Source organism: Paralichthys olivaceus, chromosome 24 (assembly GCF_024713975.1).
Source record: "Paralichthys olivaceus isolate ysfri-2021 chromosome 24, ASM2471397v2, whole genome shotgun sequence".
Classification (NCBI taxonomy): Eukaryota; Metazoa; Chordata; class Actinopteri; order Pleuronectiformes; family Paralichthyidae; genus Paralichthys; species Paralichthys olivaceus.
In genome coordinates, this window is record NC_091116.1 from 11,657,546 (window position 1) to 11,685,532 (window position 27,987).

General features: G+C 45.0%; 1 protein-coding gene across 2 annotated transcripts; it reads right to left on the reverse strand.

Annotated features, from left to right (window-relative positions):
- Positions 1-373: 373 nt before the first annotated feature.
- Positions 374-27,975, reverse strand: LOC109644443 (bone morphogenetic protein receptor type-2-like). Of its 2 annotated transcripts, none has more exons than XM_069520672.1 (13): positions 26,953-27,975; positions 17,203-17,388; positions 15,763-15,942; positions 12,073-12,180; positions 11,796-11,887; positions 8,728-8,958; positions 6,128-6,242; positions 4,819-4,979; positions 4,504-4,651; positions 4,239-4,375; positions 3,862-4,034; positions 2,454-3,775; positions 374-2,293 (listed from the first exon to the last, which is right to left on the reverse strand). In XM_069520672.1, exons 1-13 carry the CDS (start codon positions 27,041-27,043, stop codon positions 2,040-2,042), a joined length of 3,198 nt encoding a protein of 1,065 aa, XP_069376773.1. In that variant the 5' UTR covers positions 27,044-27,975; the 3' UTR covers positions 374-2,039. The 2 variants fall into 2 exon arrangements, with proteins under 2 accessions (XP_069376773.1, XP_069376775.1); XM_069520674.1 differs by having other exon boundaries at positions 374-2,290; positions 26,953-27,888.
- Positions 27,976-27,987: the final 12 nt, after the last annotated feature.

The following is a 27,987-nucleotide window of genomic DNA, read 5'->3' on the forward strand; positions in this document are numbered from 1 at the left end:
AGGCGCACATCAACACTGCCCCCTACTGGAATAATCATTGTTTCAAAGCCTGTTGCTTCTTTATATGAACACACGGGGGCAGTAAAGTCACAATAATGGAGGATTGTGTCTTCTCTCTGCTCCATGGGGAAAAACACAAGCATCCCAATCACAAACCAAATGACATCATTTCATACGTACACTTCGTCTTTGAGTCCGCGTGACACCAGGTCAAAATGTGAAGAACGTCCCTCAAAGCCTTCTCGAGCATGGACGACCTGAAAACAAAGCTGCCAGGGTTTTTAAAGCATCTTATGTATATTTCCAGAAACTGATTCAATACTGAATACAAAGCCTGAAGCCCAAATGAGACGTGTCCTTAAAAGACATAACCGACAGTTATTTCATACATTTATTGAGATTTTTTTTCTTCCATATTGACTTGAAAATGTTTACAGAAACTGTACCGAGCATACGCATAGCAATGGAATCAAAGGCCATGTCCATTGAATGCAAAACATAAATCCATAAAAATGATGCAAATATCAATGTAATACACATACATGATTGTTTTTTTTCATACAAATTACAGATTACAAAAACATAAATGAGATCTTTTCAATATGCCCTGAAGCAGCTGCTGAAAACACAGAGAGAGTACGGTGACGTTTCAGCACGTCTGTACAGCGCGAGCGGCCCCGACGGTTCTAACGCCTGCTGATGGTATGGAAACACGACACGTGCACAGTCACGCGCACACTCACTGAAATCAGTCATTCCAACATGAAAAGGATGAAGACAACGCGAAGCAGAAATAATATCCAGCGTGCTTCGGAGGGGTTTGGTGTTTTTTTCTTTTTATATATATATATATTTATCTATATATATATATATATATATGTATAGACTAGTTTCTGATTTCCAACTGAGTTCACAGAGCAGAATCTGGGCTTTCTAGTGGTTCTGGTCTTTTCAGTCGCACACAGCCAAAAACAGTCACACAGTGAGGTCAGGTGATAGTGGAACAGCGATCGACTCAGCCATTGTAACAGATCCCTCTGTTGATTTGATCTGAATGATTGTAGTGTTTAAAAAGACCCCAGAGTTTGAGCCATTCCTGGTGAAATTGTGCAAGCAGAGAAGTTCCACGAGAAAAGAAAGAAAAAAACACTTTCCACTCTGCTGGGATCGCTTGTTTGTGCCCTCTAGAGAAAGTCCGGAGAAAGAAAGGAGGATTGTCGTTCCATTTTCTCCTCTCGAGTGAGGGGGGGTGGTAGTGTCTGGTGGATTGTTTGCAAAAAACGATTGTGACTATTCATAAGTGCAACAGAGATTAAACATATTAAAATAACGACGGGATAAAACCAAAGTAATGGAAGCAATAAAAACATCGAAAGCATCTAAAAGCTACATCCTATTGCACAATTAAAAATTATGATACAAAACAAATGGATACAGTCAAAGAGGACAAAAACTGGTATTGCATACAAATCAAGGAAATTAAAATAAAAAAGTTAAAGTAGTTTGTTCCGTCTTTTAAGACCGTCAATTCATTTACAGAGCCAACTCTCGGGTTGCTCGTTACAGCAAAAGTACGGGAGAGAGAATGCTCAACGTGATTGTGATTGTTTGTCATCGCCTTTTTTAAGTTTAAAGACCACTTCTTGTTGTGGTCGCAACAGACAGGATTTCTAAACACTGATTTTAATCGGTTCAAAGTGCACATAGAGAGAGAAAAAAAGGAAATCTGTTTAAAACATAGCTAGGCTCATGAGGATGAGACATGAAACAAACCGACAGAGATGGAGATTAATAAAAACACAAACAGAAGCGGATGAGAACGCTGCATAGCTGGATTCCATTTAAAGCAATGCCATCATTAGAAAGACACACAGGAGCGAGACAAACCTAATTACTGTACACGATCAGACTCGACTCTTCACAAGACACTCCATAGCTTCCTCTTGCTGATTCAGAGCCGACGGCTCAACAGAGGGAAACCAAATCGCTCTCTGTTTTTTCTTTTTTTTTTTCTTTCAGTATTGTCAGAGGGTCCGAGTTCACACATGCGTGTCGCTGGGCTCGCTGGCCAAGCTTCCTCCCCGCAGATAGATAGCCGAGCTGGACTTGGGCCGGTTCTGACTGTGGCCTTGACCGTGGGTGGACCCGTTGTTGTTGACCTCCGGCCCCCTGGTGTCTGTGGAGATGACCCACGTGGTGGGCCGCCACTTCTTCAGAGAATAAGGTGTTTTGACGCGCTTCTTAATCTTATCTCCTGTCCCCAAGGCTCCGCCTGGCTGTAACAAGCCTGCTTCTGGAAAACAGGAAGGAACAAAGATCAGTGACCTGTGGCCACTTTTCACACCAGGGTACATGAAACATAAAGTGATACCAGGCATGTAAGGACCAGAGAAGTGTCCCGAGCTGCTGTTAGACATGTGCTGAGGTCTGGAGGTGTGGGTGTGTGAAGTCACCTAGTGAGGCCAGGTCCTGTGTTGTGAAGGACAGGTCCAGGGAGTTGGGTCTCTCAGGCCTGCGGGCTCTGGGCTGCCTGAGCAGGGCCTCCCCTCTCATGATGACAGGTGCTTCCTCCACGGCAACAGACCCGGAACCCAAGCTCTCTCCTTGGGGCCCCGTGGTTTCCCTGCTTCCTCCTTCTCCGCTCCCGCCCTCCTCCCCTCCATCGCTCTCTCCTCCACTCTCACCTTCCCCCCGGCCCTGGCCAGTGTTGCTGTTGTTGTTGTTGGTGTTGGGCCTCGCAGAGCGGAGGGCGGCGACACTCGAGGACACGTCTCTCAGATCAGGCTGCTCTCGCTCTCGGCTCAGAAGTGGCTCGTGTTCGTCGGGGCTGGCTGTGATGACGCCGAGGCTCAGGCGACTGTCGTCCGACCTCAGGGCTCCGGTGCTGTTCTGAGTTACGCCGGATCCTCCAAAACCTGTCGCTCCTCCTGCAGCCATGGACGAGCTGGCATGACCATTTGCGGCGCCGTTAACGCTACCGTTGACATGCGTGTCTCGTAGAGCGGGTATGTTGTTTGTGCCTGGGCCTCGATGAGCCTCTACGGTTGTGTTTGGGCCTGTTACTGCACCAATGTTCATCTTCGCTCCCTCCACCTGCCGCAAGTTGGACTTGCCGGAGCGTCCAAACTTGAACCTGAGTGAAGATGACGACGACTCCTTCTTAGTGGGCTTGGTGCGCAGGGGCAGACTGGACGGCCTCTTGGGCAGGTTCTGCTGTTTAGGCAGGGGGAAGATGGTGGTGGGCATGGGGGCAGCAGTGTCTGACGTGCCCGAGGCCTCAGTCGCCATCTTGATGAGAGGATAAAGTAGGCTGGAGCTCCCGGGGCTCAGTGGGTCCGGTGAGCAGAACTGCTTCTGCGAGTGCTCCATCAGATTCTCATCCGAGCTCTCCTTCAGGTTCTTGTCCACCTCTTTCGGGTCAAGCTTGGTGGTTTCCAGGTCTTCCTGTGTCAGGTGGAGGCAGACGGGGACTGTAGGGGCCCCTGCCGGTCCCTCGGTCTCAGAGATAATGGTGGTGGTTGTCGTGGAGGCTGAGGGGCTTCCTCTCAGACCCATGCTGGTGCTGCTGCCCTCTGGGCTGGGCAGACGGGCGTTGGCTTGCTGCTGGCGCTCCTGATTGATGGAGTTCCTGTTTCTCTCCCCGCTCCCGGCCACAGCTCGGCCACTCAAAGAGCTAGTGGTGTCAGTCTGCGTGTTCTTGGCCACACCCTCATGCTCTTCGATGTAGGTGGATGGATGGTCTGTGTACGGGCCGGACTTTGGCGTCATACGATTTCTGAAAATCAAACAAAAAACCATCAGAAACATCAAACTTTGGAATGATGGAACGTAGCAGCACAACATAAGCAGATGTGTGTTTACCTCTCATTGTGTAGAGTCGTGGACATGGGGTTGAGTGTGGGGCTGACAGACTTGGAGCGGTCCCATATGAGGAGCAGCTCTGCCAGTCGTTCCTCCGCACACTGTGCTGTGAGGCGGGCCTCTGCATCCTGGTCCCAACAGTCCTCCATCGTCTCTTTCAGAGAGCGGACCGCCTGACGAGAGACGCAGTGTTAAAGGACAATTCTGGTTTCTTTCAATCTAGTGAATTTAGTGTTTACCAGAAATGACTGCTATGCTAACTCAAGCTTCACAATCTTCGGACTATTATCTTTGGGTATTGCAATATGAAAAAATATTTCTGAGTCCTCTCTCCCTTTCTCAAACTCACTCACACACACACACCCACACAAATTTACCAAACTGTTTTCTTTCCAGGCCTCAGGGAATTTGGGCCGTTGCTTCTCTCTGGACACCAGGACCTGCATGTCCTCAAATGTTGGGTGGTTCCCTGCCTCTGCCTGAAAAGCCATCTGGTACTCTGGCACAGACTCTCCTAGAGGCAGAGCAGGACGGGGAGAGGAGAGGAAGGATGTGTCTTAGATAGATGGTCGTAAAAATGTTAGGCATGTGTGTTACAGGGGACAAAATCTACTTCAAACAGGTTTTGTCAGTCGTTCTCACCGGGGAAAAGGTCAGTGCATCTCATGAAGGTCTCCCAGTAGACCAGGCCCAGGGCGTACATATCCACCTGCTTCAACGCCGACTCACAGTCCCGCAGGTTCACCGCCCCCTCCAGCACCTCCGGAGCCATGTAGCGGATTGTCCCTACCTGGTGGCAGGGAGAAGAAATGGAGGTGTTAGACACTGCAATCCCAAAACAAGCTGTCCTCCTGCGGTATCTTTTTTTGGGGAGGACGAGTGGACAGACAGGGTTCTCTGGGATAACAACACAACACTGGTTTGCACTTGAATATCTAACAGCAGTTGGACACTCACCTCACTTATAGCAGTGTTTTCCTCCTCACCGTGACGTGCCAGCCTGTTGCCAGTCAGCTTCATGGACAGGCCGAAATCGATGATGACACATGTGCCGTCAGCTTTCACCAGAATATTCCGGCTGTTCAGGTCCCTGTGGGATACCGCTGGCTTGTACAAGTCTTGATGGATAAAAAAAAAACGAGAAGAGGCAATACGACATGATCAGGAGAAGACACAGGAGAAAAGAAGTTTATCTTAAATGAAACCTTTAAGTCTACATCACTACAAAATGGTCCCTACAGTGCATCCAGGCCTTGTTTGTGGTATTTGCTAATGAATGATAACATCCAGAGAATCCTTTCATATTGCTTTCCATTCTCCCTCATTACTCATTGTTCACCACAGCAAGCTGTGTTGTCAACAGACACTCTAAACCCACTAATCTAATCTGCAACAATGGGATTAAGACCATATCAGAGAGGCCTCCGTCTGCAGTATCGTATCGTCCAGCAGAGGGTGCAGTAAAGCTGAGGGCGTCTAGAATTTGAGGCAGTTGCCACAGTTTTCTGCCACTGATGCGTGCGGGAAGAGTGGGGGAGGATGGCGGCTGTGCCAAAGCCCGAGAGATTGTGCTGTTAGAAGTGACACACAGGGCTAACAAACACCAGCTCCCTCTCTCTCCCTCCTCCGTCACTTCTAAACTCTGTCCCTCACTTTGCAGGAGAGAACGTCAGGAGCTGGAGACCCCTGCTTTTATTGGACACATACTTGCACAGACAGAATAATCCCTATTCCTTTAGCAGGCTATGTTTTAGACTCTTCTGAGCCGGTTTGATGTGTATCTGTCCTGATGAAGGGAAAGCAGGAGCAGGGCCGCGTGCAAGCGCTGAGGCTGAGCTCCGGTGATGTGAAAAGAAAACGAAGAGTCGAGGTTTGGCTCAGTTGTCACTTCTCCGTCCTAAAGCGCGTTTCACAGAGCCGCAGGAATATTCACATGCGATCTGAATCCCTATCTCGCCATCCTTCCCCCGACTTTGTCCCTCTCTGCGTTTTTCACTCTCTCTGAGCCTAGCTTGAGGCCAGTCTATAAATACTCATGGCTGGGCGTGGACGCACTGTGTGTGTGTGTGTGTTGAAATGCAGGGATGCGAGGTGCTCCAAGCCAAACAGACCCACGTGGAGCTACAGTGTGCAGCTCGTAAGAGGGTTCAGTGAGGCAGTGAGAGGAGATTGAGTAATACACTCACACACTATTTAAAGCCTTTCTAAATAATCTCAGTTTATGTCTCCATGGCGCCTGCATGGGTTCATACTACCTCCAGCTTACCTCCTTTGAAGAGCTCTGTGTGCAGGTACGCTAGGCCACGTGTGACGGAGTGAGCGAGCCGGCAGCTGCTGACCCAGTCGTTGGTCTGGACGCTCAGGTAGCGATTCAGCGAGCCCTGAGGAAGACATGAGGGAAGGAGATGAGTGATAATACAATACTCTGCATCCTGTCACTTATAAAGAGAGAATTGGTTGTGATTACATGAGCTTATTAAAAGACTAACTAAGAGCTCTCCCTTTCATTTTCAAGAGACCAAATAAAACATTACTATGTCTGTTTGAAATCCATTCACTCTGGTACGGATCTGCCTGGTTATTCGTTAAGCTCCTAGTATTTAATGCCAATATTTTCAAAACAATCTGCTTGTTCAGGTGAGATGAGTAATTTTGCTATCAAAGCCCTACGAGTAGAGTAAGTCAGTCACCATTGACTGGTCAACATTGGTTTGATAAGCTCATGGGTTTATGTTGCTGCATAAAGCTTTCAGATCTACAGCTTCGGCCAACACAGTTCTGGTGTTTCTGTTTCAAGCCTGACAAGAGATTATGTTCACAATATAACTTGTAGCTTTTAAAATGCTGCTGACCGTGTGCTTGGCCCTCCCTGAGGAGGGGGCAGAGATTTACAAGCTGACTTAGAGAATATTTTACTGCCAGTAAAGACCTTGGACTTGCCTCAAGTTTTGAAGCTTTTGCAGGAGACAAACATTAAATGTGAAATGATGGTGTGAGAATATATATATATATATCTATAATATGTGAGTTATAAAGATGTTGCTGATGTCATATGAGGTCAGGGTTTAACTGGTGATTAGAGGTGCAGTGTAAAGAGGGTCAGTAACATCAGGACTACCAGGATTTGTCTGATGTTCAGTCTGATTACATCTGTCACATATCATGAGCTTACAAAAAACACATTTTGAGAAATATCAACTGTCGGAAAAAAACAACTTTGGTGAGAAGAATGTGAGTCAAAGAGGAATCAACTCGCTACAGTAAGTCAGTCAGCTGAGCGGTGGCCGCTGGGAGAGCGAGCTGTGTACAGACGTCCAGCCGAACAAGAATTTTGGTGAGCAGCCAAATACGGTTATATTGTCAGATGGTTATGGAAGGATGAGAAAATTGCAGCTCAGTTCAAAAAAATGCGACGGAGAACTTCAGGACATATCTCTCGCTTCATCTCAGAGCAGATCTGTTTCACTTTTTTCCTGTTAATGTCTGAGTGAACTGTGAAAAACAACAACCTGTGTTGTGATGCTCATCTCAAACCCTGGAGGAGCATCAACAAGTCTGCACAAATGTTTAGCAGAACTCACTTTGGTTATAAATTATTTACTGGCTCAGTTACTTCCATCAGACATGATTACTGGCTGGGCCCTGACACAAACTATCCAAAAATATACAGATACATGTGCATACACTTACTGTTTATCCTCAAAATCAACCACAAGGCAATTCGCTTATCCGCTACTAAAGAAATTACATTAGATCTAGTCGTTTTAAATAAATTATATCGTTGTTTACTTGAATGCATTATGTGTCCCAGCCCCCTGGCCTGGCTTGCACTGCGTTCCCATGACAATGTGTATTAGAGTAATGGTTGCGACACATAATAGGCTCCTTTCATGGGCTGGCCGGGGTAATTATGAGGCTGAAGCCTTGGAAAGCAAACATATTCAGGTCTGAGGTAGAGCCATTTTAATATCGAAGAGTTCCTCCATGCTGCTGCCAGTGTTGACATTTTCTTTTAGCTGCGTGATTCTTTATCGGTGGAAAAAGCTGAGATGATGAGACTTTTTATTTACGGGGATTCTGATCTGTCCGTCTTTGCTTATTTTACAGGTCTGTTAAGTGAAAGTGATCAAATTGCGTGTTTGAAGTTACCATAAGATTCTACAAAATAAAACAAATGACATGGTTGTTTTTGACGCACACTGTACTTATGAATTGACTTTGCTGTAGTTTAATTGAAGTTATACGACATTAAAGTGTCATGAAATTAAAGCTTATTATTCACGGTTATTTCTTCTGTAAAAAAGCCGTTCAATGTAGCTACAATCTATAATTGCTTCTTCTTCACTTTCAGTGGTGGGGCTCCGCTGTTCCTGAAGTCACATTGCCTTCCTAAGCACGAGGGATTCACGGCAGAAACAACACATGCATGTAAATTCAGCAAGAAAATTAATCAGAGATCACCGCTGGCTCTCCTGCAGCAGTATCAGAGCTGGATTAAATTACTGCTAATGCTAACGCAGCATTTCTTTACTGACGCATCAGACACCGATGGTAATCTTTCATGAGACGACGCAGCACCGCAGCTTTCTGATAAGGATAAGTTTTAAATATTGCAAGAACAACAAGGACGAAAAGAGCTCCAGCAACGGATTATCTGTAGTGTGTCCTGCAGTCGAGCGAGGGGATGCTGTAGCACACAGTTTGCTCAGGCATGAAGGGAAAATAACCAAGGATAACCTCAATTCTATAGGGCCTGAAACCTTAAGGATTAGAGCAGCTAAAATAAAAGGAGAGAGAGAGAGAAGGGGTTGGTCTCCGGTGAACACACACTTCACATTCAAACCTCCACACAGCCCGAGTACTCACATGTGGGTAGTAGTCCATGACCAGCAGGTATTCGATGCGTCCCTCTGGGCCGGTGCGCTCATCTGCGGCAACAAACCGCGCTATGTTTTCATGCTCCAGCAGCGGCAGCCGATAGATGGAGCATTCGTTCAGGAAATTCTGACGGTTGGCCGCGGTAAACACCTTCACTGCGACCGGCCGTTCGTCCAGAGAGCCACAGTACACTGTACCGTACCTGCCACGTCCAATCAGCTGAAAGAACAGTTGTGGTGGGAGGGGGAGAAGACTATTAACAGAAGTCTTTGTAATTCTGGACCATTAGTACTTTCTTGTCTCATAAAAAACCTGCATAATAAAGTGATAATTCTGTTACTTCGAGCTACTTGGACACGAAGATTGTTTTACAAATTAAAAGCAGCAAGAGAAGGAGTGGTACAAACATAAATAAAAATAACAGAGCAGGCAGAGGGGGGTTAGGGAATAAACTAAATTATAAACAGCAGGCAAACAGCAGGGTTAAACAGTTAAAATGGCATTAAGTCAGTTCCAAATCATTCAATCAGTGTCCTGAATTAGCCGAGCACAGCGTGACACGGGGGTCAAAACATTCAGCTTGAAACGTCATCAGCATAAGAGCAAGACATGAATCCAGGAGTGTGTTTATATCTGTGTGACTACCGCCTGCACGTCTGGCCGCAAAACACACTGTGAAAGGACTGGACGGCTGTTTTGTCTGCGAGTAGGTCTCACCGGCACCTCCCCTCCCCCACGTCCCGCTGCAATGAGTTTGATGTGAAAGAACATGCGCCTGCATTCAATAAGGCACAAGGACAACGTTCTGAATGCAACTCCTGCCTGAAAAGAAACTGCTCTGGTATGAAATGCATTAAATAGATGTCAAAAGATGGGAAAAAACATGTCTGTCTTCTCTGTTGTTGGATCGTTACGTTCAGAGTCGCTCCGTCTCGTCAGGGTGCGCAGCAGACGCCTCATTTTCTGACTCATGTAGCATTTCCCGTAGAACACATCATACCATTCACATTTTAGCCAGTTGTGTAGCTCATATTCACGCCAGCCATTCTTTTAAAGCATACCACAACTCTTAGGCTTTTTCCTGCCTTCCTGTCACTGTCTTCGCCTGGTTTGAGGTTGGAAAGAAACTTGCAGAGACTTGAAAACTGCATGTGACAGATAAAGACAACACAGCGTTTACTTCTGATGTTGTCGCTGATGTTTCTGTTGTGTAACTAAAAGCACAGATCTAGATAGAGGTGTAGAAATAACACAGAAAATGCCAGTGTGCTCCTCCTTTGTAAATTCAGTACGTGCTCTTTTTTATTGGCAGTTTAAAAAGATGAGATGGTATAAATGTGTTCATTTTGGAGATTTGGGAAAAACAATATCTGGGCAGGCAGTGCCCTTAAAACCTTCAGTTGTCCATAAATCCCTGAAATCATTTCCTCGTCTCAGGCCATGCGTGGCTGTCGATTTAAGGCACCTTTAAACGGCGTGACAGGCCTGTAAGTTTGAATGTCACACTGTGCGAGATGGGTCTAATAAAACGTGTCATGCTGTGCAATATCAACGTGTATGAGAGGAGACGCAGTCCTTGCCCCGTCACCACTCCTGTTTTGGAACAGAAAGGTTTTCATCTTTGCCAGAGTTGCGTAGATTTATTCTTCCGCTTGCATTGTTTAATTTTGTGCCTGAATTTAATGGAAAGTAGAATTGCGCTCACAGAATATGTGCCAGTGTATTCTACATCAATTCACGTTGAGTTCTGTGTGATTGTTTTGTAGAAATGAGTCAGGGCAGCAACCACATTGTGAGAATATTGTTGCATAAATAGAGAGCAGATGGGATTGTGTCTGTACATCGTAGAGGAGGGAGGTGAAGGGAGGTCGTCCTGCTTTGCAAACCAGGACAATGATGTGAAGAGGAATTCAACATCCACCATTAACAACAAGCAGAAGCTTATAAGATACTACAATAAAGTATAAGAATGAGATCTAGATGGAAAAATACCACACATTCTTCCTCTAATGAATTTGCTTGTGTTCGCCTGATTTGGATTTTGGTCATCCAACTGCAGAAACTATCACCTTATATAAGGCAGTTTGATTCAACTGAAAAACATTTTTTGCTGCAGAAAAGTTCAACTGTACTTTAGACATGTTGCAGATACCACCGTGCCGTCTCCTGTGGCTGCGTTGATTTCTCCTGTGTGTCCTTTAATCCCTGCACTCTGCTTACACTGCCACTGTGGCTGAATATCATCCCAACTCCATTGACTTCCCATCACAATTTGAGCTCAAGTGCTTCCATATCGGGTTTTCAGGATCCTGTATCTGGGTAAGCAAATTCCTATTTTGGTGCACCCGGATCTGTCACTTAATGCATCCTGCCTCGATCGGATGATAAAGTCACATTGAAAACAACAAACGTAACCGTAAACCTTGATGTATTTTGGGTGTATTTTTTTGCCTCTGTGCCTTTGGTTTCTCCTTTCTGTTTGTAACTCCTGACTCCCTCCATGACACACTACACTCCCTGTGTGTAGAGATGCTGAAGCCAGTGAGAACATGACATGCCTGCACCGATGATACAAGCTATCATGTCCATAGGATTTCGAGGAATAAAAGATGTTATCAGACCTGGTGTTGAGAGGGATTTACACACATAACCATATGTGACGATATGAGACTATATGTACATCACTACCAAAGTCCTTTGCATTTCAAAACATGGCGCAGAGTAAGTGCAGCGTCTGAACTCCCAAAATATAAAAAAAAGAAATTAGCGTCTCCATCACTGCTGATCAAAGCCAGAGCAGAAAAAAAGAACCTGTGTTTACTGCAGAGTCATTTGACCCTGGAGTTAAAGACAATTCTATCCAGTCCTGTTGCAGAGAAAAGGCAGATGTTAGTGTTGGTGAGTTTTTGACCGGTGGGAAAGGGGCTTTATTTGTCTTATTCCTTAGAACACAAAATGAGTCAGTTGTGAACGGAGGACTGTTGAGCACAAAGATAAAAAAAAGATTTCAAGCTGGAGAAAGAAAGGGATAGCGAGGGACCAGTGTGGAAACTGACCTCCAGCAGTTTGAGATTGTCTAGGTCCAGCGAACTCTCCGAGCCAGCAGCCTCCATCATATTTAGGTTGTGAAGACCTTGCTTACCACCTCCTTTCAACATAGAAACAAACTGTTCAGTATTCAGAGATAAAAAAACACTCGACACTTCATATAAAACAAAAGATCAGTACTGATTCCATATGTTGAATTAATTATAATTCTGCCGAAAAACATTTAAACAGCCTTGAATAATGAATGTCTGCTCTTCCTCACAGCGTGGCACCATGGCAACTCACCGTGCATCATGCGGTAACCAAAGAAGGCTGCTACAGCAACCACAGCCATCACGGAGACTGTTGCCAGGGCGATAATTACGGTCTCTTCGTAGCGCAGTGTGCGAGGGTCTACAAGAAGGGGACACATCAGAAACAAGGCACAAATCAAAGTGGGACCTTTATGGAGGAGGAGCAAATGGCTGAAACCGTGTGCTGGACTCTGATCAGTGATCAGGAGCCAGAGGAGCACTGTGTACCACAGCTCATATCAAAATGCCAAGTTCCTGTTCATTAGGTACACCTGCAAAATCTGATGCAACACATGTGAAATACACCCTCGTGTCAGCTGAAGTCTGTCTGTAAGTCTGTGACGTTACAAGATTAAAGTTAGGTAGAAACTAAATCTGCATATATTTATACTTAATTATTAGTTTTTGGTTTCGTCCGACAGCAAAAACTTGATGACAAATTAAGACACATGCTGAAAATTTTGCAGCACATTATGTTTATTTATCATTTTACTGCAATATAACTTGGGTGATTACACAAAATCACAATAGTCTTGTTATAGGTTCAGGAGGAAGAGCGGACCATCAACTATCCACTGGGACGGTGGTGAGACAGATAAATCCTCTTTGGGTTGGGTTTAAATAGATCATTTCATCGTTGGTGTCTGTGGGGTCCTGTTGTGTTTGTATTATGCTTTAAGAAAGTCCTGATTATTAGAAAAAACAATTAATGAAACACATTTATTGGAGCCCGGGGCAACAACACAGTTGGTTTTGTGAGCAACCTTGAATGTAAACAGAATGTTGGTTTGTTTAAATGGAGCCTCTTGTTACAGTTACTGTATGTCACGTGTGTTTTTACCCACTGTTGTTTGCATTTTATGTCTCCGTTTATTCAGCATTTGGAGTGGGTCTCTGACACAATTTCTGCATGTGAATGAAGACTTTGAATCGACTGGCAAGTGCAGTCAGTTGTATTTCTTTTCCTTCCCAGATAGCGGGTCAATAATTGTAGACAGTGCAGGCACATTTTAGCGTCTTGGGTATGCCAGTATGTGTGTTTGCAGATGAACAGGCATGCTGTGAACCGCATGAAGGGAAAAGAAAAACATCAATTACACCAAACAACCATGAAGCATGGCCAGCAGACTGGAAAGCAGCGCAGGAAGACAGAAAAGGAGGATGTGTGGGAAGCAAATGGAGGGAGCAAAAAGGGAGAAACAAACAGAACATGGCAAAGCTGGTTAGATCAATCTGGTAACAGAGGCAGATAGGAGCAGTTAGCTGGGCTGGCTGCAGTTTCAGCTGTCTGGTACTTGTGATTAATGCAACTGCATCAGCTATAGTGCTGTTCTATAGAGAGACACACACACACACCATAAATATACCAACGCTTCCCTCGTATACTGCTGCTACTCTATATTCTGCAGAGATACTGAACCGAAGTCCAGAGCAGCTGCACAGACACACACACACACAAACGCTCTCCTGCATACGTTAGATCAGCCAACACGCTGGTGCTGTCGTGAGATACCAGCTTTATCAATAATTGATGGCTCCGAGAGCCTCGGGGTGGCTCTGACTGACATGTAAGCATGAGCATGCATGCAAGCACACACTCTGACACACAGACATGGGGTTGACGAGGCTCCCCTCAAATGCCAAGGTCGTGGAGTTCATAATCAACAGGAGGTTTGTACAGGAAGCTGTCTGACAAACACATGCTGACAAGCCGGAACACACACGAGGAAGATGTTTCAAATGGTTACACCAGTAAAGAAACTGTCTGCTTCTAGACCCCCAGCTAAATCTTATCTTGGATAATCAAAGTAACGTCACGTCCAAGATGTGCAAAGTGCTTTAAGTAAGATTATAAGGAAATTGTACTTAACATGGGTTTTTCAATGTATTTGCCTGTTAGTGTTTTAGTTTGTAGTATTACACAATCACTACTCAAGAGTGAGGCATGACCTAAGGACGTGTCATTCTAGTTCTTAATATCTTCATTATGTGACAATCCAGATTAAGATTTTATGTATAAAACAAGAAGATGGTCAAATGAATTAAATCTAAAATTAACGATAAATCAATATGATCAATTTCATGTTAACTGGTTCATAAAAGACGTTTTTAACCATTAAATATTGTCATGGCCGTCTTTTTGATAAGAAGACTTTTCCTTTTAAATTTGATTTGGTGGGGGGGTGGAAATGCATTTATGTTGCTAGACGTCACGACACACACGGGGAGGTTTTGTTGTGATTTTTCTTTGTTCACTATGTCATCAAAAGTCGTCATCTGTGATTCTTGGCTTAAGATCATTCCAACAGCCAGGTGACTCAAACCTTCTCCGACTTCTAATGATACCGACACAAATCTGCCCGGGCACGTCCGGACTTAGTACTCAAGCAAAAACAATCAACAACAACAACAACAACAACAACAAAAAGAATTTGGTGTTATAACAGCTCAAACTCGAATCTTACTGATTAATCAACTATCCTTCTGACACCAAATGGTTATTTTCGACTAACTTTCTCGGGTCTAGGTCTCGTCATCTGTCTACTCAGTGGAACAGTCACCGACACGCCCGCAGACAGGCAGATAGAGCAGACGCCTCGTAATCCCTGGAATGCAGAGAGACGAGATGGATGGTAGACTGTGTGTATGTGTTTATGTGTAGGCAGGAGAGATGAGGAGCTGCTGCCGCCGCCACTGTTGTTCACCCTCCTCCTCCCACCGCTGCTGCCGTCGTCACCACACACATTGCTTTCATTCACAGCTAAACCTAAAGAGGAAGTAACAATTAACATTACATCTGCTTGCCTTGTTCGACACCTAAGAACTCACCCCCCTGAAACAGACGGGCGCTGATGCAAAGAGAACTCAGAGAGAGAACCAACCACACTCACTGTCCTCTAAAAGATCTAATCTATACCAGAGTGGGGACACTGGAAATATGATCAGCTAATCGGTCTGTGAATGCACAACAATTCATCTACGCAGTGTCTATAACGGGTGGTGATCAGGAGGCTCAGTTCTAAGCCTTGTGGCTGAATGATTAAGCAGAGGAGGGGGAGGAAGAGGAGGAGGAAGAGCAGGAGTGAGAAAGTGGCAGTACGTAGGAGCAGGTATAGATGATTTCAAACATCCATTCATTCTTTTCTGCAAATAGCTTTGTGGTTCACAACTGTGGGGGCATACAAGTCCTCCATTCTGTCTTGTCTTCAACATTTCTCTCTGTTTTAATTCCCTGATTATATAACAGATACTGTCTGGTTGTTCTATAAATCTAAAAACATCTCTCTGAGTCAATTTAAGTTTAAAAAAGCATAATGTAATACCATTCATTCAGACAGTCTAAATTCATTTGTCAGCCCACACAGACTTCAATCTAAGAAACTTCTCATTATTCCTCTCAGGTTTTATCTCTGCAGGTGAGTTAATTTCTTTTTTTAAAGAGCGGTCCCAATAAATTAAATGAACACATACAGAAATACATTTCATATATATATAAACCATAAAAGCACTGGTGTAGGCGGAGATCTGGTCAATGAGATCTGCCTGCAGGTCAGCTGATCACAAAAGACAATAACATGATGATAAAGTAATGTTGGTAAGTGAAACTACAAGATGAGCGTGTACTGGACATCATCTAACGTGAGGACTGCATGATGAGAGATGTACTAAAACGTGTCCTTACTGATGGGCTGTGCAGTGGTGGGGCTGGGCATCGGGAAGTCCTCGGTGAAATTGACGTTGCACATGTCGCTCCCGCAGCAGCAGAAGTGGTAGGTCCCATTCTGGATCTGCGGAGGGAGGTTGGTCACCACGCAGCGGTCATCGCGGCAAGCCAGGTTGTCCCCGAGGTGGGTCCAGCATCCTGAAGAGAGAGCGGGGGCAGAGTCAGTGCCATTACTGGGCTTCTTCTTTTTAGCTTTTATCGGCTGAATGATTAGTGATTATTAGTATTAATAATAGATGTGACCTCACTACCACAGCGATAAAATGCTCCTTTATTAGTCCTACTTCAGGGAAACTTAACAAAACACAGGTAAAAAGAGCGAGCGAGAGCTGCTGAATGTCAGTATTAGAATAGAACTAGTTCTAAGAATATCCAAATGATGCTATTGTCAGAAAATAAAAGACCATTTTAACAAACAGAGCTAAATTTTCAAGTTCTTTGACGTCAAGCTGTTCAAACATTCGTCAGTGCCACATTAAAGCCCCGGAGCAAAGGAAGTACTATTTTTGACTGCCCTATTTTTCATATGTGAATCTCCTAAAATCTCTCAATGGTTTGTTGTAATCAAAAACAGGTTTTAATATTATTTCAATGTTGTTTGTGTCTCGTTTGGACGGAGCTGCTGCTGCTGACTTAAACACAGAGTGTGTAAACAGAAGAGGACACTGGAGAGGATATTTACTGTAGCTCTAGGGACTTGTGTATCCTTCCTGTTGAACTATAGCATCTGTATATGTGTACGACTTCGCTTACAGACATTTTTGACTCTTTCAAAGGACTCAAAACTTAATCACGGAGCAGTTTTCCAGTCACGGTGTTGAGCAGCAGAAAGGAAATATTTGTTTTTAAAAGTTAAACTAAAGACTGGGACTAACTTTATCTGCAAATTATTTTTCTCATTGCTCTCATTCCGACCGTGTCAGAAAAGATCAGACGAGTAAGAGCAGCAAATTCCAGCCCTGGAGAAGCTGGTTCCATCAAAAGTTTGGCATTCTAACTCGTGAAGTTCCTTGGCAATCATCACTTGTTAGTTTTTTGTACTTGATTAATTACAGTTAATCAGTTGTGGTTGTGCCATCATGCATAAGAAAATCCTTACATTTGAGAGGCTGCAGCCAGAGAATGTTGAAACATTTTTTATGATTACCCAAATTTGACTTGTAATCTAAACCTGTTTCCAGAAGATGTTTGTACCCAAGTGAAAGTGAAATTTGAGAATCTAGAGAGAGGTTCTGCTTCATGTTTTGCAGATTTGAGATTTAGCTGTCACATTTAAAAACAACGTGAGACACAATAAGAAACATTATCCGCGTTAAAAACTAAAAAGAGAGCGGCGTGAAAACTGAACAGCTACTTTGTGCTTTTTGAAGGAGAAGTGCAGAAACTCTCCTATCGTACCTTGTTTGACCAGCCGTACTTCGCCTGGAGGACTTTTCTCCCACAAGCCAAAACAGTGGCCGCCCTTGGCACATCGGATGGTTGTGTTCTCCAGGGAGACCCGACCTTCGCCCCCCGCCACTCGCTCTACCTCCAACTGCTGCTGCTGGTCCGTGAAGGCACACTCCCTTTCCTCGCCCTGCGCCGCTGTGAAGAAGAGACGAGAGCAGGGTTGGAGCTGAGTCAGAGCAAATTTTTATCAAAAACAGGAATGAGCTTTTCGTGGTGACAAAGAGAGTGTGGAATGTAAATGTGATGACAAGAGGAAGGCGAACACATATTTTTGAGATGGGGAGAGTTTTTGAGTTTGTGGTCATGAGCAGCATCAGTCGAGAAGAAAAAAGACAGGTTCATTAATTTACCCCGTTTCATCACATTACTATCGACTGTTTTCTCATCCCACAGAGACAGTGACACTTATTATGCACATTGTTGATGAAAATCTTCAGCAAGATGTTGATGAAAATTTAAAGTCCCTCATATCAGCCCTCACATAATAAACCACAAACACATATTTACACATTGGAATTTTATAAAATACATATATGTGCATTTCTAGTGTGTTAAACTCCAAAGTATTGATGCTTGTGCTGCGTCCGTCTACACAGGAAGGATTCACAGATGAAAGAGAGCTGTCTGCCTGCAAACACTGCGGCCTCTCACAAACCAAAGATCAATAGAAATACCAATTTAAACTCTAGCCTGAAGGACACAACACAAAGGCACGGAGGAGAGGTGGACGTTATGGCACAAAACTACTCTCATTAAAACATAAAAGAAGGCTGTAATAACAACTACACGAGTTGAAGCTCTCATCTCGTTCTTTACGACTTCAAATAATCCATAACCCAGGGTCAAAGTTTGTTTTCCATGTTGGCTCTACAGGAAGTACGGATGAACTGCAGATGATGTCAAATTGTGTTCTGAAGAAAAAAGCCAGTTGTGAAATGGACAGTTTGATTGTTGATTTGTAGAGAATTTGCCTGAGGGAGAGAGACCCACGCCATGAAGAAATACTTCAAGCTAAAGTCAGAGTGTGTGTGTGCAAGATCTGCGCTGTGCGTAATTTCAGATAAGGGAAACATGACGTGCCAGTCTGTTTCCCTTACTCCCAGCTCCTCCCTTTCCTCCATCCGGGAAGGGAAGGGTGGAGAGTCTGCTTTGGACAAGTGGGGGGGAGAGGAGCGCGGCTGGGCTCTGCCCAAGGTCACGCTCGCCTGTGTGGGCAGAGCGTGACGCGATGGAATGGTAGCTCTGCCGGGCACAGAGCCAGCGTTCCTCCTCTGCTCCCATCCACAGATAGAGCCATCAACCCCGGTCCGCTGTGGGCCTGGGCTGCCCTCGACCTGTGGGCCTTTTTCTACCCACCGCGCTGCGCGTCTGACTTTGCCTACACGGGGAGGCGTGCTGCGTACATGCAGAGTGGGAAGGGAGTTCCGACTAAGGGTTAAATATGTGGTGGAATTTTATTTTGATGAGGGAACTGAATTTCAATGAGCTGCCGACTCCACTGCCAGGGTTAGTGGTTAGATTCCCAGTGGGGCAGATCATCCTTTGCATGCTTTTTTTTTTTTTCTCTCAGCACATTAACAAGCTCTCGGTTTAAGTGACCATCAAATCTTACACATGCTACATAATTACCATACATTTGCAAGAGTGTATAAGCCATCAAACGTGTGGAGAGATTCAAACCTCATATAGAAGACTGCACTAACCCTACTACATCAGTGAAATGAAAGCAGATAGAGGAGACAGAAAAAAGCATTAGTGTTTCCATTTTAGCCCAAAGCAAACTTCAGCTCTTAGCATGGAAGATGTAAAAAAAAAAAGAACTGATCCTCAGCACAAACATCTTGATAATGGCCACACATTCATTCATATTTTAGAGATCTTTTCTATGGCTACAGAGGGAAGATCAGTTCAGATTAGAGTTCAGCTGCTATTGAAACGTTTGAAAAGGAAATCTGGCCGAAAGCAGTGCAGACATCTACTGATTTTTTTGACAATTCTGAAAAACAAACCAAATTTGCGCTGATGAATCTATGAAATCTGGAAATTTCAGACAATCAGCACTGATCAGAATAAGCAAAGACAGAGTTTCCCTTTTATTATCTAGACTTTTGTTCTGCCACAGTTTCATGATAAACCAAAAAGAGTTGTTCTCTTCTCTTGTTTCTCCATACATAGATTTTTTGTGTCACATCAATCGATTAATATCGACCGCTAGATATTGATTTTGTTTTCAAACAATTTCTAATGAGTGAACCATTCTTTCATTGCAGAGCTGTGTGCAACACATTGATTCACCCAGCGCTGCTTTATTCAGGGTTTTATTGGATTTAATCCCACGGTGCATTTGTTGTGGAGAGGAGGAGCCTGACAGTGACAGTGAATCCAACGCTATTTCACGACATCTTCAAACTCTGTCTGTTGAAGTCACTTTGACTGAGACACCACTGCTGCCAGGAATTGTTTGATAAAGTTCAATATCATCCAGAAAGTATACGAAAGCAAAAATATCTCAAACCTGAACGTTATCATTACAAGTGAAGTGACACTCAGCTCTTTGCTTGGCTGTCACAATCAACACATTTAAAAAAATACTTCATTGCTGCCAGTTCAAAGGTGCAGCCTCAACAATAATCTTTTTCAAATATGTTTCCTTTCTAAGTATCCGAACCCAGCGATTGAGTGGGGGTGTGGGCGGTGAAAGTGAGGACTTGAGTTGTCGAGGAGGAACTCTAGTAAAAAGAGGAGAAACATAAAGGAACAATAGAAGGAAGTGACAACACCCATAGACAGGACTGGGAGAACAGATCCAAAGAGCAGAGTATCTCCTTTCGCTGTACAACAACATCAATTATTCATATTTTCACTGGAAGTCAACTGGGTGAAATGAAAACCCTCAAAATAAAAATGCAGATAAAATGTGTTTTATCTAGAAATTGATTTGAAGTTTTCGTATTCACAAGTTTTTTGCTTTCGCATTCAATGGTCGAAAAGGAATAGTTTATTTCAGTACATTTTTGCTGCATTGAACACAAAAGCCAATCCCTGTATACAATCACTACTCTGGGTGTAGTGTGTATAAACTTGCTTTTGGTTTCAAACTCAATCCTCCACTTTGTCTCGTGTCACCTAAGGCGGAGCACGGTGCCAAGAATCATGTCTACAATCCCCTAACCCTTCACCCCCCGCCCGACTTCATCCCGTGACCGGCTGTCTGACTGAAATAACATTATGACACACTGACTGACGTGCAACAGTGTAATAGTTTCATTGTGCGGGCACGGCTGCACATAACAAGCGTGCATGAGATAAATGGATAGCACAGAGTGATCACACAGCAGCTTCTTTAATTCCCATTTCCTCCTGATTCTTTGCCAAAATAGGGGCTATTCACTCTCTGGAATAAATTTATTGAATTGAGCAGCTCAGTACACCAGACAGAAGAGGAGGAGGAGAACTGTGGTGCATGGGATGGAGCTCAAACTTCAGGGAACCAGGCTTTAACCATGTGCAGTGGGAACCATGGGCGTTCTCCTGTCGTCACTTTTCATTGGTGTGTCTGCAGCTCTGCCTGACAGTGGCTGGTTCTTTGACTAAATTCCGTGTTTCTCGCTGGATGCCAGTCTCTGTGTTTTCTCTCTGATTGGCCGTGGCAGGCTCTGTCCCTGGTTCTGCTCTGTGGAGCTTGCTGAGTGATCCTGGCTTCCACTGCAGTGTTGGATTGTGGGTCAGAGTATGCAGGCAAGGCCAGTGGACTGAGGAAGATAAGGGAGAGAGAGGGAGCTGGGGGGGGGGGGTCATATCAAAATTCTTCAGAGTAGTTTTTTGTTCCAAGCCTGTTCATTGGATGATGGCGGGCACTGCTTAGTGTTTACCCATGGCCCAGTTATTTGCTAATCCCCCCGCCCCCCAATTGGCCTTCAGTGCACCCTCCCGCCCCCTCGGACTACCTCCTTCCCCTCAGCCTCGCTGCTAAAAAACAACAGCGATCTAATCTGGCTCTCTCCTTCCTACTGCCAAGGCCCACGGGAGCGATGCAAGACACGGCAGTCTGGGACTTGATTACAAGTCACCCAGTGCACTGATGTGTCGGCTGTCGTCTCCACACAACTGGTTCTGGGTTCACATCCAAGACTAGAGACAGAAACAGAGGGTGGGAGGGGGAGGGAGAAAAAAGCAGAGCAGCTCTTGACCAAAGGGTGAAACGTGTTTGATGCACCCTTGCACGCCTCATCTCCTCTGCAGGCATGAATAGACTGTCCACCGCCACTGTAGTATGCACGCTGCGCTCGCCTGCTTGGACAACAACCACTGCCATTATTATGCCGCCATGAAGAGAATTTGTAATTTAAATTAAAAATGTGGGCTATTAATTAAAGACCTGCTTCTCTCTGGGTGCTGGTTATTTTTTCGGACGCCCTTCACCCTGGTGCCAGTTAAGTGCCATCACGCATGGTGGATGTGTGCACAGCCAAAACATTTTCAAAATGCAGAGAGGCACGATCAGCCCGTGTGCAGTGGTTGTGTTTTCGTCGGCCTCAACCTGCTGCACACCGGCAGCCATCAGAGGCAGATATGGGCCCTAATCAGGCCTGCTGCTGTTTGGGTGCAGGCTTGTTGCTGAGGTAGGATGGATGGGCTCAAGGGTATTTGCTGACACCCCCAATTTTCCAAGTCCCCTGGTTGAATTTAAAGATTGGGAGGGGGGGGCAAGTGGGCTTTAATCTATCCCATCTGTTGCCCTGGGACTGCCAACCTTACCCCACCACCCCACCCCCTAAAAACACCACCATTCTGTCTGTGTCTGGTACAGTTATGCTAATCCTGCAGATTATAAAGCCCTCAAAGCTTAGAGGCCACCATTATTGACCATGATGCATTCATAGCACCTCCCTCCTCCTCCTCTGCACCTTAACTTTCCTGAATATGTGATGAAAACACAGATGACATCGTGACCAAAGTGGGTTTTGCTATCACACCACAGGAGGTATAATCTCAGATTATTTATGAACAAGCAAAAGTTTGGTTTTAGGCCGTGTCTGAATTTAGTCTTTGTTTATAACAACATCACTTCCTAGTTGCATATAGGAACAGCCTTGACGGGTTACACGATGACTGATTCCCACTACACATCCACCCACTCCACTGGAGGCCTGTGGTTGTCTGGTATGATAAGGTTTCACATGTTCTGGCAGAACTAGCTGGCGTTGTTACGTCATGGCAAACTACGACCTCTTCTCTTTAGAATGAGTAAAGCTCGAGCAATTTATCAGGAACACATGAAGAAACAAATGTTTTGGCAACTACACAAATCAAATGTGAGATTTCATTCTTTTCTTTTCTTAGGTTATAGTAAAGAGAATATTATCAGGTTTCACAGTGTGGACCAGACAAAACAGATCTGGAATCAGTATATGTTGCGGACATGTGGATCTTTACACTGCAAATGTATATGTATGTTTTCACAATTCAAACATGTCAGGATTGTTTGTTCTTGTGTTATTATTTTGAAAATTACTATCAGTCACTGTGTTGTCATGTAGTTTTAAGATGGACCTAAAAAAATCAAATTATACAATAATAACAATAATGATAAAGTTTATTTGTAAAACCTTTATCAAAGTTCTTTAGCAGGATAAACAAAGTGAAAAATGGACCCCAAAATCAGCAGGACTACACTTCACATCTAGAATAAAATCTTCTGCTGCTCTCAACCTTGTTTTCTGGGATGTCTCCTGAAATAATGCTGTGGTTTGAAATGGATCATAGAACTGCCTCTTAGTCTGATGTGGACATAAATATTAGATATGGCAACTATAGTCCCAGATTTATCATCCCAGCTATGACTCAAGTAATGACAAATACTTATTACTCGTGTTTATATCCAAGAAAATAAAATATGAAAAAACTGAAAACTATCAAGCCAAAACAGATCAGTTCATACTGTGAGCAGCATTTATTGCACACTCTAGACTTATTGTCTGTGCTTGTCAAGGAGAACACTTCGTGTTAATCATAGGCTGTCACTCTGAGTTACCATCTCAAGGCTGCACCTTTTGTTTTCTAAAACATCCCCTAATTTCTCCCTTTTGCCAAACCAGAAGGTCGACTGAACACTGTCCTATTGTATCTCGCTTCGCTTTTACCTCCGTTCAGACCTCAACCCAAGGTACTGAGAGAAACAGACATTGATTTTTTTCATCTAATAGAGTACAAGGCAAGCTGTATTAGAGACCAAATGGCCTCCACCCCACCCCGCCTCCATCCCACCAATCATTGGTCTGTTTCTAGCTGCAGTCGATGTTGTCTCCTCTCATGGAATAAAGGATACATCTCATGAAACATCTCACAATATACAGTGAATGAAAAACATTATTGAATCAAAAGTGGTGTGGTGCTTTTATATCCTTCATCCCTGCAAATGACTTCCTTATTTTACAGTTTAGATTTAATTTCTCCCATTGTGAAAACACTGATGGCTCGGACCGAGCACACATCTTCTCCTCGCCCATTTTTACTCCTAAGCGGCGATTGCCTGCCAGTTTTACAAATGATTTTAGAATTTCATAAACTCCTCTTTCCCATTTACAATTACTTGTGTTTACCTCCAAAGAGATGTGGGCCACTGGGGTTTGGCAAACACACCGTTAACGTCACACGTTGGATGTATACATTTAGTTTGATACTTTTCTCTAATTAATGTGCTGCATTCTTAAAGTCTTAAAGTCTTATATTTATAGTTATGTACAAATGTATATAAACTCTCTTTTTAGATTGTTGGTGACAAAAATAGAACACCACATTATTATGAAAACATTAATTAATACTGAAGGACATTTTCTGATATTTTATAGGCCAAATAAATTATCAAGGGAATTTTAGTCCAATTAAAAGTGTGAGGCACCAATTCAGCTTTGCTCTCGTTGTTGTTGGACTCGATGATCATTTTAGTTAAAGAAACATAGATGATGTTATTTCACTGCTTTCTGCTTTTGAGTTACAAGCTGGCACCGATATAACCCACAAAGCAACCAGACTTCTAACACTTCAGTGGGAGATTCAGGTGTGTTGTGCTAAGCAGAGGAGCAGCCTGCAGAGGTCTGCTGAGCAAACTTCTTTCTAACCCCACACATTGAAAACTATTTTCATCTTCAAACTGGCAGTTTTCACACTGAACCGACTTAAGTGACTCACTTGAGGACATTGATCAGACCCCACATGGCTCCTGCTGCCCCTGGAGATAAAAAATGACTTTTCTCATCTGCAGCAGTGCCCCCCCAACACCTGGAAACACACTTCAATGAATAATACAAATGTGTTAATGCAGCCTCCGTTGCATAAAGGATATATATGCACCGTCTGTGCACTGTTACAGCCCATCTCTGCTGCGAATTACCCGAGAGCGAATAAGATTCTTCTGCATTTAAGTTATTCTGATTCATCTCTGTCTTCTTCAACCAACCTCACCATTAAAAGATGATGAGATGCCAGGGCTGACAGCAGTCCGCACATGGCTCACCAAATTGTGTAGGTTCCAATCTACGCTGACAAACGAAGGCATCGAGGACCAGTTTGTAATCTTAAGCCAATAACTTTACTTTTTAGTTGAGCCGCTGATGTGACCGCAGAGCTGACAACTCGAAGAGCCCCCTCCCTATTCCCCGGGGCGGCTGGACGGAGACGGCGCGGCTGTCTAACAGTGGGCCTGTCAACGCCACAGTGTGGGCCGTACGAGAGTACGAGACACGGCTCCAGGGTTTTGGACAAGCAGAGCGAAAGAGCATTCCCTTTTATGTTATGGTATAATTCTTCTGCTCTAATCCCCTTTACACCCCCCCAACCTCCAGCTCACCTGGGACCCCAGTAAAAACAGGGTCTGGGTGTGGGCTGCAGGAAGTTACTTGATAAAGATTAGGGTAAATAAAAAACCTAAACTAACGGGATGACATAAGAGATAAGAGTACCTGTGATAACACCACAGGTAGTGTGTGTGCCGGCTTGTGCCGTGTTCGGAAGCATTTCCACTCCAGATTTTGGAGCAGCAGGCGTACGCCCACACACTGATTAGTCACAGGGGACAGGGAGCGGAACAGTGACCCAAGCTCAGCTGCAAACAGGTTAAACACGCGGCAGTTGGAATAAAATGAATGATAATTCAAAAACGACATTAACCATGATAACAGGCGAGTTGAGGGTAGGGAATGATGGGAAGGCAGAGATGTTGGTGGAGCTGAGAGAGAGAGGGAGCACAGTGAACGGTGCAGGGTCAGAGAGACGACTAACAAGCTCCTCCAGGCTATTAGACCTCCTGCTTCCCCTCATCATCTTTACGAGTATCATCCCAAGAAACAGGCAGTGGGGTGTCTCTGCTCTGCATTCATGGAACAGCAGCTTGGACCGAGTGCTTTGACTCCTGTCTCTTTACAGTCATTACGCCAACAAAGTCTGATGGCAGCCTGAATTAATTTTGCAAAGCGCTGTGATTTGGATTTATTGGGTGTTTACATGGCACGCTTGCATTTAAGTACCCATTAATCGTCCTAGTACTGACTGATTATTGAGTGAGTATGTCAATCCTCTGCCAGTCACCAGAGTCATTAAACCACTCTGGAGGCAGCTCATTTGCATGTCATATCTCCAGGCGATAATATTTTGCGATGAAGAATCTTTCGTGTGGATAAGTTACAGCTTACATTATAATGATGTGAAATGATTTGAGAAGCTACGTCGCAGCCTGACAGCTCAATTCATCAGGAGGTGCTTCAAACGTTCAAGTGATCCATTCTCTCTCCGACCACCTTCCGTTCAAGTACTTCTCCTCCTCTCCCCCTCCTCTCCTCTTGTGGAATCCAACATGGACAATCACAGTCCTCGTTTGTTGTTGTTTTATTAAAGTGGGAACTGAAAAAAAAAAACTCTCTCTCTCTGCCGACGGGGACGCGGCCACTCTGCGCTATCAGTGTACAGTAATGAGCACTGGGTATTCAAACAGTTTTCGTTGTGGGATGCTGATATGAATGTAAGGGAGGGGACCTGCAACAATAACACAGAAATGATTATACATTATTAAGGATAATGTGTTGACACAGGCCTCCGCGCCCACACACACACACACACTCAGATGAGGAAACCAGGCTGCACACGACCACTTCTTTTCTCACTCGCTGCCAAAGCCTGAGCACTGGCGTTGAACTTCTATCACCTAAATTACCCGGCTTGTAAAATACCTTCCCTGTCTTCCCACACATTCCACCCCTGCCTCCCAGCATTCACTGCTCCTCCATCTCTGTGCAGCGCTGCTACTATCTTATCAGCTCAAGGTCTCACAGAAGCCTGGCCTCAGCCCAGAGTCTTGAGCAGGGGGCACAACTTGGCAGACAAGGACTGCGGTATGTTTGGCAGTGTTTTTCCAGGCCTTTGTACACAGAATGATTAAAAAAGAGAGCCAGGGCTGCACTCGCTGCTCTATCTGTGTGTGATGAGCTCCTGCAGACAAGGAGATGGAGGGGACACATAAGGCATGAAGACAACACAGGGAGTGTGATCGATGGACACAGTGTTGATGTCTGATCCAGGCCAACACAACGTAATAAAGGCTGCATGGACCAGCGGTTATGTGAACAGACTCAGACAGCATCAGCCATTTATGAGAGGCACATTTTACCCATTTGGCATAAATGAGTTTACTAATCAGCCACTTACCAGCCACGGAGGTCAGGAGGATCGTCAGGCAAAAGGCGAATTTGGCGAGTGATTTCATGGTGATCCGGCCCGCAGCCATGACAGTGGACATCGACCGTGGTCCCGGAGCTGCACGGAGTCTGGGCTTCCTCACTTCTTCTGGAGTCACCGCTCGGATTTCAGCTCAAACGCGTGAAGTGCTCTTTCACGCGTGGAACAGCGCATCGAGAGCTGATGCGTAAAAAGGGGAAAAGGCGCCGCTGCGTTGTTGTTGTCGTCGGGTCAGGCGCTTTTGTCAACTAGCATTAACTAACCCAAACTAAACTTAACTCAGTCGTGCAACCAGCTCCAGCCAGCGGGGGCCAGCAGGGAGATCGACCGAGCGGCTAACTTGTTTTTCGGATCTGCCATTTACTGCGAGCCAGCGAGCAACGTCCATGTCTGCGTGCTAACATGCTAGCAGCCCCGGGGGCGAGCGTCTGGAGCCGGACAACTTAGGAAAAGAGGCTGAATATCCCAGAAATAACCGACGCACCGCCGATCGATCGAAGCACAAAACGCTCCCAGATGCACACTTTCAAAAAACGACCGGCTCCCTCGACAGTAAAGGCAGGAAGTCACCATGTAAACCTCAGCCAATTAGCTCGGTCAGGACCGCTACCGAAGCTAACGGCGTTAGCCTGATAGCTAGCCTGTGAGTTTGTCGCGTCCCATCACATTTCACGATCCGGAGGAAAAAAGGATTCACGGGAGAACCGCGCCTACGGTGAAACGCGGTGCTGCTTCAGCGAGGATGGAGAGCATTAGTCCGGGGAGTAGACGACGGGTCTTCGGCTGGGTCTCGTAGCTCCGCTTGGGCAGACAGACAGGCAGGCAGGGCGGCGGGGAACGCCTCGTTTCCAGGCTTGTCTGGACCGCTCGTCTCCGGTGTCGGGTTGCTGAGCTGCTGGGGGGGTGGGGGGGCTGCTGCACCGTCTGCAGGGGGGTCACAGCGCCACCGTGCCGCAGACTGTGCACACCCCGGAGGAAAAACAGATCATCTCTGATCGTGAGCCT

What these genes read in the sequence shown, in the direction of transcription:
- LOC109644443 (XM_069520672.1), bottom strand. Translation starts at nt 27,043, where the DNA reads ATGTCCACTGTCATGGCTGCGGGCCGGATCACCATGAAATCACTCGCC. An exon ending in CACCACTGCACAGCCCATCA is followed by an intron (nt 12,181 to 15,762) that starts GTAAGGACACGT and finishes CCCTTCTTGTAG; the next exon opens with ACCCTCGCACACTGCGCTAC. An exon ending in AAAACACTGCTATAAGTGAG is followed by an intron (nt 4,652 to 4,818) that starts GTGAGTGTCCAA and finishes CCCTGCCACCAG; the next exon opens with GTAGGGACAATCCGCTACAT.